The 20,599-nt window shown below is 31.0% G+C and overlaps 1 protein-coding gene across 2 annotated transcripts in view; it reads right to left on the bottom strand.

Moving 5' to 3' along the window:
* The window catches only part of LOC124362837 (centrosome-associated protein 350-like), a 73,448-nt gene that overhangs the window by 38,472 nt on the left and 14,377 nt on the right, over positions 1-20,599 (bottom strand). For both annotated transcript variants that reach the window (XM_046817687.1, XM_046817696.1), the window contains exons 4-9: positions 19,349-19,644; positions 12,227-12,746; positions 11,263-11,406; positions 10,441-10,610; positions 3,924-4,652; positions 2,637-3,017 (exon numbers count right to left, since the gene is read on the bottom strand). In XM_046817687.1, coding sequence (XP_046673643.1) covers positions 2,637-3,017; positions 3,924-4,652; positions 10,441-10,610; positions 11,263-11,406; positions 12,227-12,746; positions 19,349-19,644 — 2,240 coding nt within the window. The remainder of the gene's footprint in view (positions 1-2,636; positions 3,018-3,923; positions 4,653-10,440; positions 10,611-11,262; positions 11,407-12,226; positions 12,747-19,348; positions 19,645-20,599) is intronic.

Here is a 20,599-nt window from a genome sequence, read left to right as displayed (position 1 = left end):
AAAATGTATGCCAACAAGATCTTTAGCCCTGCAGCTGGTAAAAGTTCGATATCAGGTGTGTTAGATGCATTCTAGATGGCAGCGCTCAATATCAAGGCTATTAATACGGCCTACGGTTTTTGTTATTATATCTTTAAAATATGCCCGAAATTATTTGGTATAGATACTAATAGAAAAAAATGTCGGATTTACTTAAAACATAAACTTTCTGATCATTTTCATGTCATGTTACAGGTCTATATGTTTGGTAATCTCTGAACTATTTGTTAAGTTCTCATGTATTGCTCATGTGCACGTGCTGCAATTAATCAGCTGGCTCACACAGCTGTGTCTATTCTACCAATCAGATGTTGTTTCTTATTTACAAGTAGTAATTGAATATTTTGTTGTTGTTGTGAACATGTGTCTTTGTGAGCAATTACAGTTTATTACGATAATGGATTGTAACTTTTGGGAACACTGATGATATTCGAGAAATTTTATTTTTTAACAATATTAATTTTGAATATTATAAAGCAAGAAATGAAATTAGTTGAACAAATCAGTTACAAGACTGAATAATCAAAATTGAACGTTAAAGTTTTGTTTCTTTAGCAAGTTGCAATTTTAATTATCTGTACTTATGTTTTCATTTTATTTTACCATAATATATAAATGTTTTTCAATCTATTACTCTTTTTGGTTTTACTCAAGATTAAATGCCCTATTTTTTTGTTTTATTATATCACCAATCATAACAGTTGTACAAATCAAAAACTCTGAATTAACTTCTTTTAATTTTTGTAAACTTTGAAAGTATGCGATGACTAAATGTATAGTTGTTATTTATGAGGAAAATGTTCCTTGAACATTCCTGAATAAAATAGGGTATAATGTAATATAACTATTTTATATTATACATATAATAATAAAATTAATATAAGGCAAAGTCCAAAGTGCAAAAAGGTCCGCTATTGAGAGGAATTTGACCATCAGTTATAGTCAGTTAATTTATGCAAGAAAAATTAATAATTCGTGATAATCGGTAAACACATGTGGCTATAATTGTGGAATATGATACGACAGACTGCATATTATATACAAACATGTATTTATCCATAATTGACATAAATATGTAAGATATTATGATAATTGGAACATACTTTGGCCATAGTTTCACAGGCCGTCAGAGAGAAAAATACAAACAAAGTACATATATACATCATTAGGAATATCTACAAGAAATTGTGGCAAACAATTCATGTTTCTGGGTATGAAATTCTCGAAAACACACACTACACAGCTATTATTATTTTATTGTCAGGCAGACAGATACATCTATACATAAGTACAAAGTTGAATCGGCCTATCCAAAAAGAATGTTCATTCCAAAACCAATGAATAATCATATAACTGCAGCGATCACGGATCTGAGTCTCAGAAATCAAATTAAATGTTTGAGTATTTTGAGTTTCCTAAAAGTTAATGTTTGTCACAAACTAGTGCATAACCAAGTGACTAAAACATTCTTTTTGTTAAAAAAACAATAACTACTTGGACACAGGATGCTTTCTCACAAAATTGATTAAATTGAACTTGAAAATTATGTTCTTGTGTTTTGGCATGACTCCTTTGCTACTGTTTTGATATACTGTATGCTTTTAGTAAGTTTTCTAATCAAGTTACTGATACTGTTGACATGCTCACACTCAATATTTCTTTTTATGGAGCATCATAAAACTTTGTAAAAAATTGTTTACCGTAAGAAAGTGTTGAAATTAGTGATTCAAACATACTTAAAATGATCCTGAACCTAAACAAAAGTTGATTACTATCTTTACATATGCAGGACAACCAATTAATGCTCATTTAAGTACATTGGTACTGAAAACTTATTAATGAATACATTAAAAAGCAATTGTTTTTACATGTACCTGTTATTCACTATGAAGTTATGTTTAACATAATTTTTAACTTTTTCAATTACCCTAGTAGTGTGTGTGTGTGTGTGTGTGTGTGTGTGTGTGTGTGTGTGTGTGTGTGTGTGTGGCCATTTGTGTTTGTGTGTATTATACATATACACACACAAACACAAAATTATCAGCATTCATTTAAAATCAAATTCAAAGAACAGTTTGTATAAAATAACTAATTCATAAAGGAATGATATAATCATAAGACAGAAAATACTAATTTCAAATAATGTAAGTAATACGCTTATAGCACACAATAGCATATTGTTTGCCCATTGTCCAATACAACATCCACACTTCCCAACCCTCCCCCACACTTTCCTTTTGTTTTTTACCTGTGCTATTTGGGAGCCAACGTTTAAATATTTCTGATTACTGTGTTTGTACTAAATTAACATTTCATTAAATATTGATGTACGATATGTCTACGACTCACTTATCTTTTGGAACCATTGATATAATTATTGTACTATTATGGGTTGGATTAGAACTTTCAAGATTTCTCATTCAACAACCCAAGTGATTATTTGGTCTTTATCTCCTTTAAGTCCTCTATCTCCTTTTTGGGAAAAGACAACAAACTAAAGATTACAATTTTTCCAAAACTAATATGTTACATTAATTTTTAAGGCAATGATATTTTACTTTATCAATCTCAGGATAATAAGGTAGTTGTTTTATTACCCTCTGATCTGTAGTAAGATGTTCAGAAACAGAAGTTGGCTGAGAAGATCGACTATTTCTATCAGGAAGAGACATGTTCACGTGGCTGGTTCTTACAAGATCGGATACACTTGATGAATTAATAGTCTGGGACGATCCAGACACGTGTGGTGATTTTCTCCTGGCCTGTACAGGCTCAGACATGCCTGAATGAGCACTGCTGGTTTTACCAGGTCCAGATACGAAAGTCAGCTGATCACTTGTTGTCTTACTGTGAAGTTGAGCGTGTGTGGGGGTTTGGTATAGACGTTCAGCTGCTATCACCTGGGCAAGAGACTGGTCGAAAGCATCCAGCCGACTAAGCTCCAAGTGGAATTGCAGCAACAGTGCAGATGAGCTCAGCTGAAAAAACAAGTAAACAGCAAATAATAATTTGAGCAATAAGAATATTAATTCCTACTTGCTATTACGAACATATTTATTTCAAATAAAAGTAAGTCTTATACGTATTGTGAATAAAATATCTATGATAAAAAGATATTGCATACAATATACATTCACTGTTAGTAAGTTATTAGCAATTTCAGTTCTAATATTTGATTGTTATAAACATTAATAACATAACTATAATACTTGTTATATGGTGTTGCATAAATATAAATAATTGGGTCATTATTTTTATTACTGTAATGCTTAAATGAAGGGAAACAGTAACATCCATCTAAAACATTGAAAGAAATTATTATTAAATTATGAGATAAGATAAAATACACGTTCTAATGACCAATAGACGGCAATGACGCCTCCACATATACATTTGGGCGCTACACAATGCTCCATACTAGCTTGCCTCAAAACCTTTCACTACCTCAAAATCTAGAGCTAATACATATAAAGCCTTTTGATTTGCTTACGCATAATTATTTAAATTTGACTAACATATTTAATTTTGTTTTTAGTTTTAGCGAGAAAAATATTTTTTATAGAAACTAAATTTAAAATACACATTAACAATAAGTACTATTGTGAAAAATTGTATTTCACATTGTAATTGATATTGTATTAGCTATCTAAAATTGTACAAGGCAAAACCATAGGTATGTCTAGAACTACACATATTTTTGAAGGCAATTTATGGTATTACAAAAACAAAATAAAGAAAGATTCTATTCAGTTAAACCAAACATCCTTAATGTAGTCAAGTAGTCAATGTATCAAGGTTTGATGGTGTGTTGAGGAATCTTTGGTTCCATTTAATAACATGTTTTAACTTTTTAACCAGATAAAGTAATTTTATTAATTACTTACCACTTGACCAATTTCAATCTGCCCATTGTTTAGGTTGAGGTGAGGTTCAGAAAGGAATTCTCCAGTAGGTTTGTTCTCTGGTGTGGTATTATCTTTCAAACTGACTTTACTCGAGGAGGAAGAGATGACTGGAGACATAGGTTTTGGTTGGTCCGCAGAGGATGTTGTAGTAGTCCGGACTGAGTCCATGGAATTCTGCAGTGGTTGGCTATCGGATGTCTCACTGTGCCTTCTCTTGGATCTAAGCTTGAGCTGTTGGACTGATTCTGGGATGACAAGAGGTTCGGCCTCACTAGTAAATGATGACGTGGTCTTCATACTCATCTTCATCTGTGTCCTTTTGGTTGCAGAATTAATCGGTGATGAATGAATCGTTGATGCTAAACTTTCCTCAGTCGAGCTTTTGTTTGGTATCGGTAAGTGTAGATCTGATAATCGCAATGGTTCTGGGAGAATTTGGAAATCCTCCATGGATATTATTGACGGGGCGTCTGTCTCATCTTCGAGAGAACATCGACCTGAAATCACTTTCTGTTTCAACCTCCCATTTTTCTCGGATTCAGAACTTTCCCTCTTCTGATTAGAAAGCATGCCCTTCATTTGGATCACATTCATCATATTGAGACCATCCGGCTTGAGAAATGACTGCAACCATTCAGGATTCTTTCCTTCCTTCTGATTCAACAACACTTCTTCTTGTACTTTCTTCAGTGCATTTTCCATTAGATTCTGAAATATTCATCTGTTAAGAAATGTTACCAAACAAAATAATACACAAGTATAAAAATAACAACACTGTATGTAAAATAAGCAATCTGTATTTTCTGATTCAGATGCAAGATCTAAAAATGTTTTTATGAAAAGGTCTGACTGTTTAAACAAAAGGAGCAATCAATAAATACATAAATAGAAAGTGTACATTTAAAATTTGTAGTATTGAATCATATTTTGTGTATTTCAAATGTGAACGACAAACTCTATAAAGGTTACGTTATGGTTTTTAAAATATGACGTTTTATAAATCTTAGTGAAATCACTATATCCATGGGAAAACAAAAATTATTATTGCACATAAATGAACAATCCATTAACATCAATCAGCCGTTCCAGTGTAAAGGTAAATAGAAATTTTAATATGATGAAATTGTTTTATGCCTTAATGACACAAATATAGAGCTTTATAAAATATACTAGTAGTAAATCACACAATTTCGTATTGAATAACAGGTACATAATAGAAATATTCTTTTTCAATGAATCGGGCTTGAAATTAAAATCACAATGTTTTAGGGCCTTGAAGACAAAGAATGAAGCATTTTTTATAAGTACCACCGAAATATAAACATTTCTCTGCAAAGATTCCATCATAATATTAGAAAGAATAGCTCCAACAACTTTAGTAACACTTTCAGGTCATAATGGAGGAATACTTCTTAGTCCAGAGTAGTTCATACTCAGAATAGTAAAGCTCCACTCAAATCTTAGAGAATGCAATTACGACTTAATATAAATATAATGTTTAAGTAGAAGACATGTTTAAGGAACACATTATTTTACAATTCATTGTTGAGAGGTTCAAAAGTTAGACAAAATTGCCAATGGCTCTATTTCAGGTTTAGCATATAAAGAGGTATTTCTGATTCGAATCAATTATATTTCACATGCCATAGTAGAATTTGCCTTGTTGGTACGATCAAATATATATATATATATATATACAGTAGAGTCCCGTTAATCCGACCTAATTGGGACCGAGCCCTATTCGGATTATGTGATTGTTCGGATTAGCCAGAATTACAGAAAAATACGGTTTTAAACTTGAGAATGGGTCTATTTTGTTATAGAATTATCAACATTGTTTATTAAAACATGTTTTCTGACTGTTGCATTGTATTTCTTGACAAATAAACATGTTTGCGAATACGAAGCACATTTACCGTATTTAGTGTGAGAGTTCTATTGTTAAGCAATGTGAGCGTACTGGATATTGTACGGGTCCACGCGTCATCCAATAGACTCTCTTCAATGCGACAGAAGACAATAACTGAATTTATGTCTTTTAACAATTAATATTGTACTCAGTAATAATATCAGTACTGTACGCCCAATTTTTGTTTGATTTCACTTCTTAATATAGTAATTTAACTCATACTTAACCTATAAGTTTCAATTTGGTACTGTAACTGTATTTAACTTCATTATTTATGTACTGTACCGTACACAATTTGTCTTAATAAAATACTGTATGTCTATTTAATTAAAGTTTTCTTTGTTTATGTACGAAATGATGCACCCATTTTCATTTTTTAAGTAATTAGTTCCCATAACTGTGCATTATCGTTATAAATAATAATTCCTCCTGGACCTGTTCGGATTAACCGACGTTCGGATTACACGTGTTCGGATTAGCGGGACTCCACTGTATATATATACACACACACACACACGAGGTGGTATCAGATAGTTTCTGAGCTAGGTCTGCTATTTTTGTTTTCTCACCTGTGCTATTATTGGCTGTTATCTCCTTCGAAATAAGCTCCATTTGTGTTGATACAACAAACCTAGCATTTTTTTCCACAACTGGAAAATGTCATAAAACAGCTTTTCGGAAATTGTTGAAAACTTCTTGGGTTTTTTTTTTGTTTTGTCAGAATAGATCTTTCACACACATTTTTATTTTTAGGAAGAGAGAAAAGTCACAAAGGGTTAAATCTAGCAAATAGGCAGGATGTGGAACGGTAGCCATGTTGTTTTTAACCAAAAACTGTGTTGTTTTCGTGGAAGCGTGAGCTGGAGCTTTGTCATGATGCAACAGCCAAGCATATATTGTTTTTTTCTTTCCACAAATCAGACCGTTTTTTATGCTCATTTTCGCTCAAGCGCCTCAAAACATCACAATAAAAATCAAGAGTTCACTGTAACACCAGGTGGCATAAACTCACAATGGAACGCCTTCAATTTAAATAAAACCACAAGCATTGTTTTGTTGCACTTCTCATTTGCTTTGCTTTTTTCGGCCTTGGTGATTGTGGACTTTTCCACACTGATGACTGCTGTATAGTTTCTGGATCATAACATTGAAACCAACTTTCATCACCAGTTATGATTCTGGATATAAATGTGGGATCACTTTCAGATGTCTCTTTGAGTTCACTGCATATATGAACATGTCGCTATTTCAGATCGACAGTCAAAAACCGAGGCACAAATTTTGCGGCAACTCTATGCACACCTTGATTTTCCATTAAAATTTCTTGACAGCTTCCATAGCTAATACTGACACTACTACATAAGTAATTTATTGTCTAATGATTGTCTACATGAATGAGGTGCTGAATTTTCCCAACAATTTCATCTGTTTAGGAAATAGTTGAATGTCTGTGAAGCCTTGGGAGGCAGTGAGTCTGAGGATTGTGCCAGAGTAAGAAAATTCCTCACATGAGAATTGCGACTGCCTGCTTTCCAAACACCATAAACGACTCAACCGAAAAGATTATGAAGTTCTTAAAGGCACAAAATAAAGAGCTAAAGGTTGGGACTTCTGCAATTGATCTTGTGTAATGACTTGATTTTAGAAAATAGGGGGCTGATCCCACTTCTATTACAAGAGTTAGACAAGAGGTTTTGGACATTACCTTATCTAAAGGCTTAAAAGACATTAACATAGCAAGCTGGCATGTCTCACAGGAGGCCTCTCTTTCAGACCATTGTTTCATTAGGTTTAACCTAGAGATAAAAGTAGAGGTGAATATGACATATAGGGTTCCTAAATCTACTAACTGTAGGATATACAGAGTGTCCCTAGTAAAAGAGGAAATAGAACATGGTCTTGGGAAAAAATTCGCACACTGGAAAGCTTCACTCAAAAAGCCCTCAACTTTATAAGCAACTGGTGTCATGGTGAAAGTCTATGGATTAACCTATAAAAACAAGTATAATAACCTAACAAAAAGAAAAATTCCTGCTTGCACAACCTATTTTGGAATGCACTAGAATAAAACATACTGATGTAGTCAAGATACTAGTCAAGTATCTAGGAGTAGTTCTGAATAAAAGGCTAACATGGAATCCCCATATCGAAAACATATTATCAAAAGCGAGAAATGCCCTGTAAAAGACTCTTTGGATTTAAATGGGGAATAAAACCCAAAATGATTTATTAAATATATGAAACATTAATAACACCAATGGTCACATAAGCTGCTTTAGAGTGGTGGCTGAAAGTAGTAAAAAAAACAGCGCCTAAAAAGCTACAAAGTCTTCTAAGGCTAGCTTGTGTAAGCATCACAGGGGCAATGAGCTCCTGCCCAACTCTGGCACTTGACGCGGTTCTGGGTTACACTCCTCTGGGGTAGAAGCTGAAGAAGACAGCCACATTAAGTGCAATGAAGCTTCTGAGTACAAAAATGATTTAAGCCTACTTCCTCAGAAGGACACATGATAATAACTCAGGAATTTCGTGAGGCTGAAATGATAACCTACAGTACGTATCACAGAGAAGAAATACTCTTTTGAAAAACCATATAATATATAAGGTTTTATATAATAAATGGAGTAATACCATACTAAAGGAGTCCAGCAGTTTACACAGATGAATCATGACTTGACTCTAGGACAGAATTTGGTATATACAGACCAGGAATAAACTTAGTAGTGCCCCTTAGAAAACATACCATGGTCTTCTAAGCGGAAGTCATGGCAATTGAATCATGTGCCAGAAGACTCATACAAAAGAGACCAAAAATCAGAGTAACCCTTTCATATATAAAAAATCCTTGAAGAAAAAAAGTAGTCAGACAGCACTAAAGGTACTTCACACCTGCTCCTTTGACTCTAAAGCAGTATGTGAATGTATGAATTTACTAGTGGAACTGGCAAAGAGGGACAAAGTTATACTCGGTTGGATGCTGGGCCATGAGGGCATTCAGGGAAACAAAAAAGCAGATAACTTTGCCAAAATAGGTACAGAAGTCCTATGATAGAGCCAGAGCCAGACTGTGAAGTAGCTTTCTCCTACAACAAAGCTCTCATTAACAGATTGGGAAAAGAGGATTAGATCCTTAAACAGGAAAAGGGGGGGGTGAACTAAGACAATCTAAAAGAAGGATATATGACTGATACTAGGAATGTTGACAGGACATGGTCCCCTTAAGGAACATCTGATGAAAATCTCAGATCAGATTTTCTTTTCTCTGTAAACAAATAATTATTTCCATTTATATTTCTGAACCCATAAATTTTTGTGTTCACAATTACATTTTCTACAATTTGGCTATTTTGGACTTTAGAAACATTTAATATTCTATTATGATGTATAATATTTCATATATTTCCCCACATGTAAAATAATAAATACAATAATATATGCTCTTAAAATTATATAAATATATTTTATTTTCTGATTCTTAGCAAGAAAAATTATACACTTTACTACACTTTATACATATGCATATACACTTTAAACATGTTTTATAAAATTTACAGAGACCCTGTAAAACCTACAAAAATCAGCACCCATTTTAGAATTTCTGATAAACGCTTCCAGGGTAAATATGTTTTCCTTCACAAGTGGAACAATCTGGAGGTCAAGATGAAGGACAATGGGTATACATTTAAGGATGATAGGATTCCCTATATAAAAATGTCAAATATAATTGTTAAAACCCCATTCAATTATTTTCTAACCAACTTCCTATGACATATTCTGAGGAATATTATATGATGTGTGGCTGGAAAGAAACGTGACTGCTGCTCGAGTTTCATCTGGCTTCTGCACTCATTCTGCATGCAGCCCCAACGATAATCAGTTAATGTTTTGGTAAAATGCATTGGTAAAATGATGAGTGTCAGAAAGAACAGCAAGTGAACATATCAAATTTCTTTTAAAAGTTTGGAAATCTGCAAGTGAAAAATTTCAATGATGATTGTTTATCACAAACACAAGTGTTTAAGGTTGAAATAAGTTAAATGTGGCTGCAAAGACACAAGTGATGACACACATAGTCAGCAAAAAAGTTAACTTTAAAAAAATCAGTAACCTTGTTTGACAAGATCGCTGTTTAACTATCAGAGCAAATATCTGAGTTAACAGGAATAGACAAGGAATGTGTTAGACAGATTCTTCATGAAACTTTAACTAAAAAACATTGAAAAATGATCCTACCTTCTTACAAAATGTTATTACTTGCGGTGAACTGTGATTTTTTTACTTATAATGTTATTCAATGCACTGGAAATCATCTGGTTCTCAACATTAAAAAAAGCACACATGACAAAATTAGAATTCAAGGCAATGATGATTTTTTTATACAAAAGAGATTGTGGACACTGATTTAATATTAGGCAGGAAATTTTTTATCTGCATTACTACATTAGCGTTCTGACTAACTTACGTGAGCTTGTGTGGAGAAAACACAATGATTCATAAAAAAAATCAGTAAAATTTTGTTCAGTCTCAGTCGTTATTTCTAGCCACACCTTGTATACAGTACTTACTATGCTTATTAACTATACTTACATGTTGTACTGGAGACTCATGAGGGGACGTAATGGTTTCACTACTGCATATTTTCTTGCATGGGGACTTGACTGGAGATAATGTTTGACATTTGCGTTCACTGAAATCTTGATGTGAGTGTGGGGTCGGCAACATGGGGTGTGAGATATTGAATGTGCTTCTTCTTGACTCTGTCGGATATAAAAATACACATTGTATTCCACACTTACTTTGGACCAGACAGACATTGCAAATTCAAGTATAAACTAAATTAGTACTGGAATCATATTGCTAACTTTATCATGAAATATGAAAGCAATTTTTATGACTCTTGACATTTAATTCTTAACTTTGCTCTTGCACTAGTACTTTTTCTAGCTCTGAACTTTTTGATCTACATGGTCCATTTCTAGCCATTTAGAACTATTCAGTCATGAAACTATGGTCCAGAGAAAAAAACAAAGCTGTTTCTAATTTTGATTTTAAGTTTTACTAAAAGAGAATCTTTTATACTACAGTCTTGAAAGATAGTAAAAAGATTATACAAAAAGATTATTAATTTTGTATTACAAAACCACATGTTTTTAGTTTAGCAGTTTACAGTATGGTTTAAAAACGTAGTTAAAAATTCAGACACAGGCAATAGCTATAAATTAGTCGTTTTGGGCTGTAGAGCAGGGAACTTGACAGTTGTGTTCTTTATCTTACTGTCATTAACAATAATACATAAAGTTCTATTATGAAAGAACATTTTTTAAATCTCATTTTCCATTTAATAAGTGGAAAAAATTGGTTCTAAATAGACAGTACGTAAAAATATGTTTCATAGAACTAGATACATACCGTGATTGAGAGCCATTGGCTGATTATTGTCTGTGCATATTAAATTGTAGTGTTTCCATTCATCAACTGCTCTCTGATCAGCTGGACTGTGGCGGAGGTCATCAATATGCATTTTTACATTGTCTGGTCTTAGTCCTTGGTCACCTGTATGTTTTCTTAGCATGTACTTTATACTTTAACCCTTTAAGGATGGTGTGGCTAGATACATAGGCTTCCTTAAAACATGTGCTGCTATAAGGTAAAAATAGTGCATTTCTATACTAATACGTTGCAGGCCAAAAATAGCAATGTTTTGCAGCTTCAGAACAAATCATAGTTTCTTACTACGTAGTATAGAATTATTGTGGATTGTATGTCAGTTTAAGTATAAGACAAAACACTATTGTCTATCCAAAAATATATGTAGAAAAAACAAAATTCTAAATAAAAATTGGACACAAAAGTCTCTTACTTGCCATACGTCTATTTTCAAAAAACTTAATAAATCTGTAAACTGTAATAAATCTAGTAAAGTTTAAATAAACATTTAAGCTTTTTGCAGAGATATTGAACAATTCAATCCTAAGCATGTTATTATAATAATCACATGGAGATAAACCACCAATATAAATGATTTTTTAATTAGTCTAAATGTTTATTGAACCTTTATATAGATATGCAAATTGTTGTTAAGTTATAGCAATGGTGAGAAATCCAGAGCTCTACCACAAAGAATCAATGATATAACTCTCTAATCTATCTCGCAGTTCACAGGAAGCCTAAATATAGTCACACTATCAAATGTTAAATTAATACAAATAAATATTTTATCAGCATCAATATTTTTATGTTAATTTTTTCATCTACTATTATAAAATAATATTTAAAACTTTGATTATATTAAATAAATAACAAAAAGAATCAAATAGGATCAACTAGAATTGCAACTTAAGTGTTTCTACATTCAATACAAATGAGTACGTACCAGGGTTGAGAGACAGTGGTTTATCTGTGGAGACTTGACATTGTTTCCCATCGTCAGCTGGTCCTGGAGTGTGAGGGAGATGATCATCATTCATCCTCACATTGTCTGTTTTCAGTGCTTGCTGATTTGCCGCCTTCTGCAGTGAAGATAACACTTTCGGATAATCTGCTGACAGTTTGTTTCTTGAAAGACGTAACTTCTTGCACATCTTCCCACTTCCAGCTTTGCTCCTCCTCTCCTTCTCCATTTTATCTCCTGTTATCTCTTCTATACTCTCAACAATCCCAACACTTTCCAGTGAAACGTTCAACTTTTTTGTTTCCTCACTTTCTCTATTATCACACCCTACGTCTTCGTCCTGTTTGGTCGCATATGTTTGATTGTTCGATTCACTACGATCAGTCTTTAAATTTAATTTAGACTTCCTAGCCGTTGGAATTTTAGAATCAAAAATACAAATTGCTGCTGGGGACTCCTCACTATGATCCTCCTCCAGTGGACCCTGCCATCTTGGTTTATTCTAAAATGAGAAAATAATACCATACATGTGTTTATCGTAACTTGGGTAAGAGTATATTTTGAAAACTGGAATTTTCAAATTTTTTTTCTCTTAGGTTTTTCTATTACCCTGGCATGTTTTTAAACAGAAAATAATAAGAAAATCAACAGTAGGACAGTGAATGAAGGTGAATATATCAAACAATTAACACTACTTTTTGTTCAATAACTAGATAACTTTTATCGACTTACTAATGTGGGCGGACAACATTGCAGGTAATTACTTCCATATATTGATTATGATTACCGAATGTGGATCATATAGCATCATGATGACCTATTCTAGTTTAAATTTGGTTCAAGTAAAACATTTTTTGTGGATATTATTGAATATACAGGTTTGCCTTATATTACAACTCACACAAAGTATCTAATTTTTTATGTGAGATTTAATTTTCTTGCTACTTACAGTATGTTTTAGTTTGCTCTCTGTCTTTTTAAATACTTATTCATTTAAGTACTTTAACATTGTATATAATATCAGTATACATTTTCTTACTGGTTGACCAAAAACATGTAAGGGTCAATCCATTTCAAATCACCCAATAAAAATAAAATTTGTTGCTCAACATTTTTAATTTGCCTAATTTTTTTTTCCTAAACATGTTTTTGGTCAACCAGTAAGAAAATGTATACTGATATTATATACAATGTTAAAGTACTTAAATGAATAAGTATTTAAAAAGACAGAGAGCAAACTAAAACATACTGTAGGTAGCAAGAAAATTAAATCTCACATATGTCAACTTTACTCGTATACAGTGGTGTTGTTATGTCCATTGGTAAAATTACTATCTTTCCGCTCCAGCAATTCCAAAGGCTGCCAATAGAGGTTACTCAAATCAGTGCGACGCAGAGCATGTGCATTGTGTAAAGCTTGGTGCAAACCCAAACAAAATTATTTTATCCAATGGTTTGATTTTTTATTGAATATAATGTAGAATAAAAAGGTGTTGATTTAAAGAAAAAAAAACTGTATATATTTGTTTTGCGAAATAAATATTCTACATTTTAAATAAATTATGAGTTATAACTGTAGAAAGTTGATTAACTTTCAACAATTAAAATTTAAAACGGTTGTGAACTATACAAACAAAATGTACCCCACAAATAAAAAGTGGAAAATCTCCTTCTTCTATAAGGTACTTCTTGCACTTAACAGTATATTTGATTTGAATAATAAGGCATCATATGGATTCTCACACTGTGAACAACCTTTAACCCCTTGTTAATATTGTTATATTGAAGCAAAGTATAAACAACAAACATGTTAATAAATAGACAAATATATGATAGTAACAGAGGTTTGTAGTATAGTAGTAGGACTATAAATTCTCATAATAGTGAAGAAATTATGTCTAAAAATCAATGCACTTATAAAAGTGTGATAATCAAACAGTAACAATAAAATTGCAAAATATGTCAAAGTTTAGTTACTACTAAAATCAATAAATTAATATTAAAATAGATATATACTGAAATCTAATCTTAATTCTATTTTTACACCATAAAAATAATAAACATCGTTCCAAAACATTTAGTCCAATAAACACTTGTTATGCAATCCAAGGAGTTATGCAAGGAGTTATGCTTGTTATGCAATCCAATACTAATCCACATGGAGTACTGTTAATCTATTGTCAGTTTTTTCAAATTTAACCTTCTTATTCGTTAAATAGTTAAATACATATTATAAATCTTCAGGCATGGAACAAGAAAAATAAATTAATTGTGTGCTATGTTTTTATGCTGGTGATAACACTGACTAAACAAACAAAGCCCAGTTAATAGATACATATAAATTAAAACATTTTTATTTAGGATAAACTAGTTATTAAATTTGTAAAAAGATCTTAAAATATGCTACTGGTAAATTTAAGCCAAACATACATATATTTTTATACATATTATGATATGGAAAATTAACATGCTAAATATAATGTAACATTAAATAATTTACTAATAATAGATTTAGTAGAAGTCAATGGTTGAATTGCATAAAAAATGAGTTGAGGATTAACAAGCAAAGGTTTGTTATTTTTTAGATATGAAAAATTATTATAAATTAAATATATAAAAATTTATATTGTAAGTGCACATTTTAGGCTTCTAAATTGAGGAACACTGAAATTAAATCCAAATCAATTTTTGATTAAAATATCTTTGGTATTGTATGTAGGAAACAACAAAATTGATTTATCCTACAAATCATGATTTAGAGTTTAAATAAACATAGATATTTGCACACAATACAATGATTGATTTTATTTTTTTTTATATTATAATTTGATTTTTAGGTAAAAAAGCCTAATTTTTTTGGGACAATAAGACCCTATAGAACTTTAATTTTAATAAATTTTAGACCTGAAAGAAAAAAAACAAAATTAGTAAAAATATATTTTTTTAGTTTCTGTCAACAATTTTAATATATAAATTATAATAAAAAACCAAAAATATAACAATTATTATGTGACCTATTTGTGTGCCTGTTACCTTGGTTTTTTTCAATACAATGTAAAAGTTTTTTAAAAATTGCCATTTTGAAATCAGTCAAAATATTTACTTTATTAATAGGTCCAATTCAGGTCTTATTAAGACAAACAAGCATATAAAAAACGATGCTGAATTAAAAAAGTTGATAAGATATGGCAGAAATCATGTTTATAAGAATTTTTTTAAAACTTATTTTAGTGTAAGACATTACTTCCTAAGTTTGGCACAATCTTACAAAAATATTCTATATACAAATTATATTCTTATTATATATTTAATAAATAATATCTAAATAAATAATAATATATAAGGAATCTTGAAAAATACCCTTTAGTGTAAGTAATGTGCTTTACGGAATGCAAATAGAACTTGTTGATTTGTATTATAATTGTTTATTATAAATACCAAAAACAAAACGGGTGCAAGATTTACAACAAACAAAGAACAAGTTGTTATGTTAAAAACAATCAGCAAATATTTGAAACATCACAAAATATTTTTGTGAATAAACATACTAACTGTAAAATGCTACACAGTTAAACTGAAGTTTTTCTTAAAACAATCACAGTAACCACTCACCAAACTTACTGTCTTGGCTTGATAGAAAGCAGTATCATGAAAAAATTTGCTAGCAAAACATTAAAAAGGTAAACTATTAAAACAGAAAGGACAATTAAAAAAAGATACATAAGATAAATTGTGAAAGGTGTTCTCCGTCTAGTAGGCGTACGTCTCATTTTATCCATTAAGACAATAGCACACAGACACAATACAAGGTCCAGCTAGACTACACCTCAAGCACTGACCTCCAGCAACTGCTTGCTGGACTGGTATAGACATGAACGTTCTTGAGTGACAAATATCTCTGTTGTCTGCCTGTATTTTACTGTACAATAATTGACTGTCTCAACGATTTATTTTTGTTCATTCTTGTTGTTTATTATAGAAGTAAAAATAACTTGAAACAGAAAATTCCATGTATCATTAACTGAGCATAATAATTAAAACATATAATTAATTTATCATTTCAAAACAAAAGTAAATAAATATTTGTTTTTTTTTAGAAATATTTTTTTAATAACATAAAGAGTAAGTACAGTTTTGGGTTATACTACTAAACATAAGTTGAAATATTGCCTAAGATATACTATGAAAATTATTTAAAAGCTCCAAATAACTATTTAATTGTAAAATCTAAGTAGATGTCAAGTAGACAATCTGAAGTGCAAAAGATCTTAAGAATTTATAATTGTTTTCTCTAATAAATTAATATTAACAGGAAAGTTTTTTAATTTTAACATTTAGATAAGATACAATATATCATTATTTAACTCGACACTATTAAGAGTGAAATTTAAGAATTCCTTTGAAGAAACAAAGACTTTGGATAGTTATTTATAAAAAATTAGATAAATCATCTAATATTACACAATATTATATTATGGGCTTTAAATCATCATTTAATTGCTATTTCATATTTTTAATAAATTAGGAATACATTAATGATTATTTATAAAATTCCAAGAGATTTAGCTTGATTTCTAGAATTATAAATTAAATGTAAGAAGTGAACTGCCAATCACATAAATCTTACACTAGAGATGGTAAATTTTTGAACTAATTACTAATAGTTTCATTACTAAAATATTACTACTTGAGCTCACATAATTTTGCACTACTGAACTGTATTACCACTTGGACCATAGTAGTGGAGACACTTCGCACACAACCAATCTTTTGAAGAATGCCCCATAAATTAATTAAATTTCCATCATCCAGGATACACTATTAGACTCTTTGGCCATGCCTTCACTACTAGAACCAATTGGTGCTTTATATAACTCATCAATATGATTGTAGGGTAAGAAGATATGTCTGCATGTAGCTGTAGAAGGCAGAAATTGCCAATAACTCTGTAGTGCTTTGTAAGGATCATGCACATGGTTAATTTACATTTGAATAGGAGTCTTCAAAACTTGATAATTTAGGGTTTTAGGATCGAAGAAATTTAATGACTAAGGAAAGTGCATATTCAGAAGATTCGGTTGATCCCCCCCTGAGATTTTTAGGAAGAGTAAGATGAAATTAGCACATGTTTTTCTGTAGTCTGTGAGACTGGCAGGTTTTGCTTACTATTGCCTTATACTAGTCACTAGTTGTTTGTCAGATTGAGGTTAAACATTATGTTTAAATTTTATTGCAAATTTAACAATGATAAACCTCCTGTAAAAATTAGCTATTTCAATTTGAATATTTTAATTTGAAATCAATTTTATTTTATATCAATCAATAACATTTCCTTGTCAATATTGGCACAACTCAAAATATTTTTGAAATGAGACTTCAAAACAATGTGCTACATGACCTCCTTCCCATTTGAAAAACTACCAAAATCCATGATGGTTAATTTCAAAATACACACCATTTTTGCAACAGCTTCTATAAGTTGCACTTAATTTATTTTCCATTTTATGTTTTAATATTGATAATGGAACAATGTCCCTCTTTAGCTAGTTGCTAGTCCAAAATGCCCCTTTTAAAGTACTATCTGCTATCCGTAACTATCTGCTATTGTGTATGACTTGTGGGAGTGGATGTTATTTGTATACAACAATAGTAGAGCTTAACTTAATTCTGAAAGATTGCTCCCAACATTGGTGGCACCACTGGGAGAGGTGTGTGGAATTCCAAGGGAACTACTTTAAGAGTGATTAGTTTACAATGTTCCATGTATGTCAGTATTTTTTCAACAGCCAAAGGATGGATTCTTATCTAAAAGACCCCATATAGTATAAAATAATGTTAGCCAGTAAAGTTTTTCACAATATACATTCTATTTGGTAGTTTTTGCTATCATATTTTTCAATTCCTGTAATTTTGAAACAATTTTTATTTTAAGTCATATGGAAAACAATGGGGTCGTAAATCACCACTTTAGTGTTATTTTGTAATATGTGTGCTCACCGGTAATAATATACTGTACATTGTAGTTTATTTTAAACTCAGACTATGTTTTTTTTAATCAAAATGAAGCGATTGTCGCAGTTACGTTGTACAATATTTATTAGCAACTTACTGTGATAGAATTTTGAGCCATTTTATTCAACAGTTTATGTATTATTTCAACATGAAAAGTAAATAAAGTGTATATTTTCAAAAATTAGAACACTAAAATCTACAAATGTTGGTTGTTTCAAAATTTGTACTAGATTTGAATTTAAAGGATTTGTCAGATATTATCCTCCCAGTTTTAAAATTTATATTCTACATTAATTATATTCTTTGGTAATCCCTGTATCAACAAAAATAATAAACTTTACTAATGTTATGATCTTTTTCTACATTTTCTAAAGAAAAGCATAATATACAATACAATGTAACGAATACAGGTGTTAGATTTAAAAAAAATTTCAATCTAATACAATAAGAATGTTAAAAATTGACATTCCTGGGTTAAAGATAATCAATGGCTTCAATCAATTCAGGAACCTCTGAGAGATTTAAAAAACTTTTTCCTAATCTATTAGAAAAGATAATTGTTAGCCAATCATTAGACGAAAGTACGATAGCGATAACCTAAAGACAGGACTGGATGAACTGTCTACCCTTCGATTATATTAGTCTTACACGCTAACTAATGAATCATCCCAGACATTTTTTCTAATAATCCAAATATTATAATTATTTATGAATTTTGATAACATTTCTTAATTTCATTTTTTAGGCAACCTAGATTGGAACACTTTGTAAATTATAATGTAGAGAATATAGACGGAAAGATATTACCTAAACAAAATAGTAATTTAAGTGCACTAATTAGCCACCTAGTTAGTGATGGTGACACTTGGTGCCTGGCACCTCAAGTGCACAAGGCATTGACTATCTATCGCTAGTAGTAAAAGTGATTGTACTGCAACAAATGTATTAACCACAATAAATAACAATACAATTGAGATTGTTAGCTTTGATTAAGTGACCATTTATTTGGAATTGTCAGTATTTTTACAGCACTATAAGTACATTGAAACAACTAGTGTGAGCAGACAAGCTTTAACAACTAACATCCCTCACCTCTTCAATAGTCTTTGTAGAACTTTTCTTCAAAACTTGACAAGCCTTTTCTTTGAGTTTTTCAAGATTTTTTCTCTGTAATGCCATCATTTCTTGTTTTTTCCTCATCTCTTCTGACATTTGCAATTTTCGCTCTGTGCGTTTTGCTTGGATGTATGCTTTCATTTCTTTGCTGTCATATTTATTTGATCTTGCACTACATAAACTTTCTTTTGGTTCACTTTTAGGTGGCTTCCTTTCAAATTTAGTCGGCTTTGTGAGTTTAGTTGTACTCTTTCTCATTGGGATTTTAGTATCTGAAATAATCAAACGTTCGGTAATATGATTTAAATTTAAATTTGGCTAATTTCACAAATTATCTTTGAAACATTTAAAAATGGACATATGGCACTGCCATTTACTTAAATAATAATTTATTTTGAAAACCATTTATTTTACTTGTTTTCAACCTACAAATAAAATAATACTAGCCTATAAGTTTGTGTATAAAGTAACTTATTTTATAACTTAAAAATAACAAACATTTGATGAATTTACTATTGAATTTTGTGGCACACTCTCTCAATAACATCTACGTCAATTGTCTGAATAAAATTTGCATTTAAAATTCCATTTAATAATGATAAGAGGTGGTTTGAAGTTATATATGAAAATAATTCTTTTTATATAACTAGTGCAATAAATAATTCATGTCATTGGGTGAACTGAAAACAGGGCTACATTACAATTATTAATATTTCCTTCTATGCTTGTTTAAAGTTTTCATTCATTTTGTTTGTCCATTCTGTTTTAAGAACCTCTACAATTTTCCAATATTCTTTGTTTTATTTATATTAAATCGATTATATGTCATAACCTGTTTCTGAGATACATTAATTAATTAAATATACAGATCTGAAATACAAAGTTTGGTTTTTTGAGAAACTACTGAATTTCCTACCAACTATTATAAATACATAAACTACAACAACGTTAGTAGCCCAGTCAATGTATTCCATACAACAGCTGATAAAGGAAAATATTATTGTACAGCTAATTTTTCTCCCATCGACTAATATCGTGTGGGCAAGTGGCAGGATCAAAATCTCCATCCCTACCCCTCGTGCCTCCCCCTCCACACGCAAGCATGCACGTGCGCGCACAACACACACACACACACACACACACAAAGGTAGCGTTTGGATCACAGCCCATATCTTTATAAATATGATCTTGTTACATTAATTTTTCTAGTTTAATTCTCTACAAATA

The sequence above is a fragment of the Homalodisca vitripennis genome, chromosome 1 (genome assembly GCF_021130785.1).
Source record: "Homalodisca vitripennis isolate AUS2020 chromosome 1, UT_GWSS_2.1, whole genome shotgun sequence".
NCBI lineage: Eukaryota > Metazoa > Arthropoda > Insecta > Hemiptera > Cicadellidae > Homalodisca > Homalodisca vitripennis.
The sequence above is the reverse complement of the archived record's forward strand: the minus strand, read 5'-3'. Positions and strand labels throughout refer to the sequence as shown.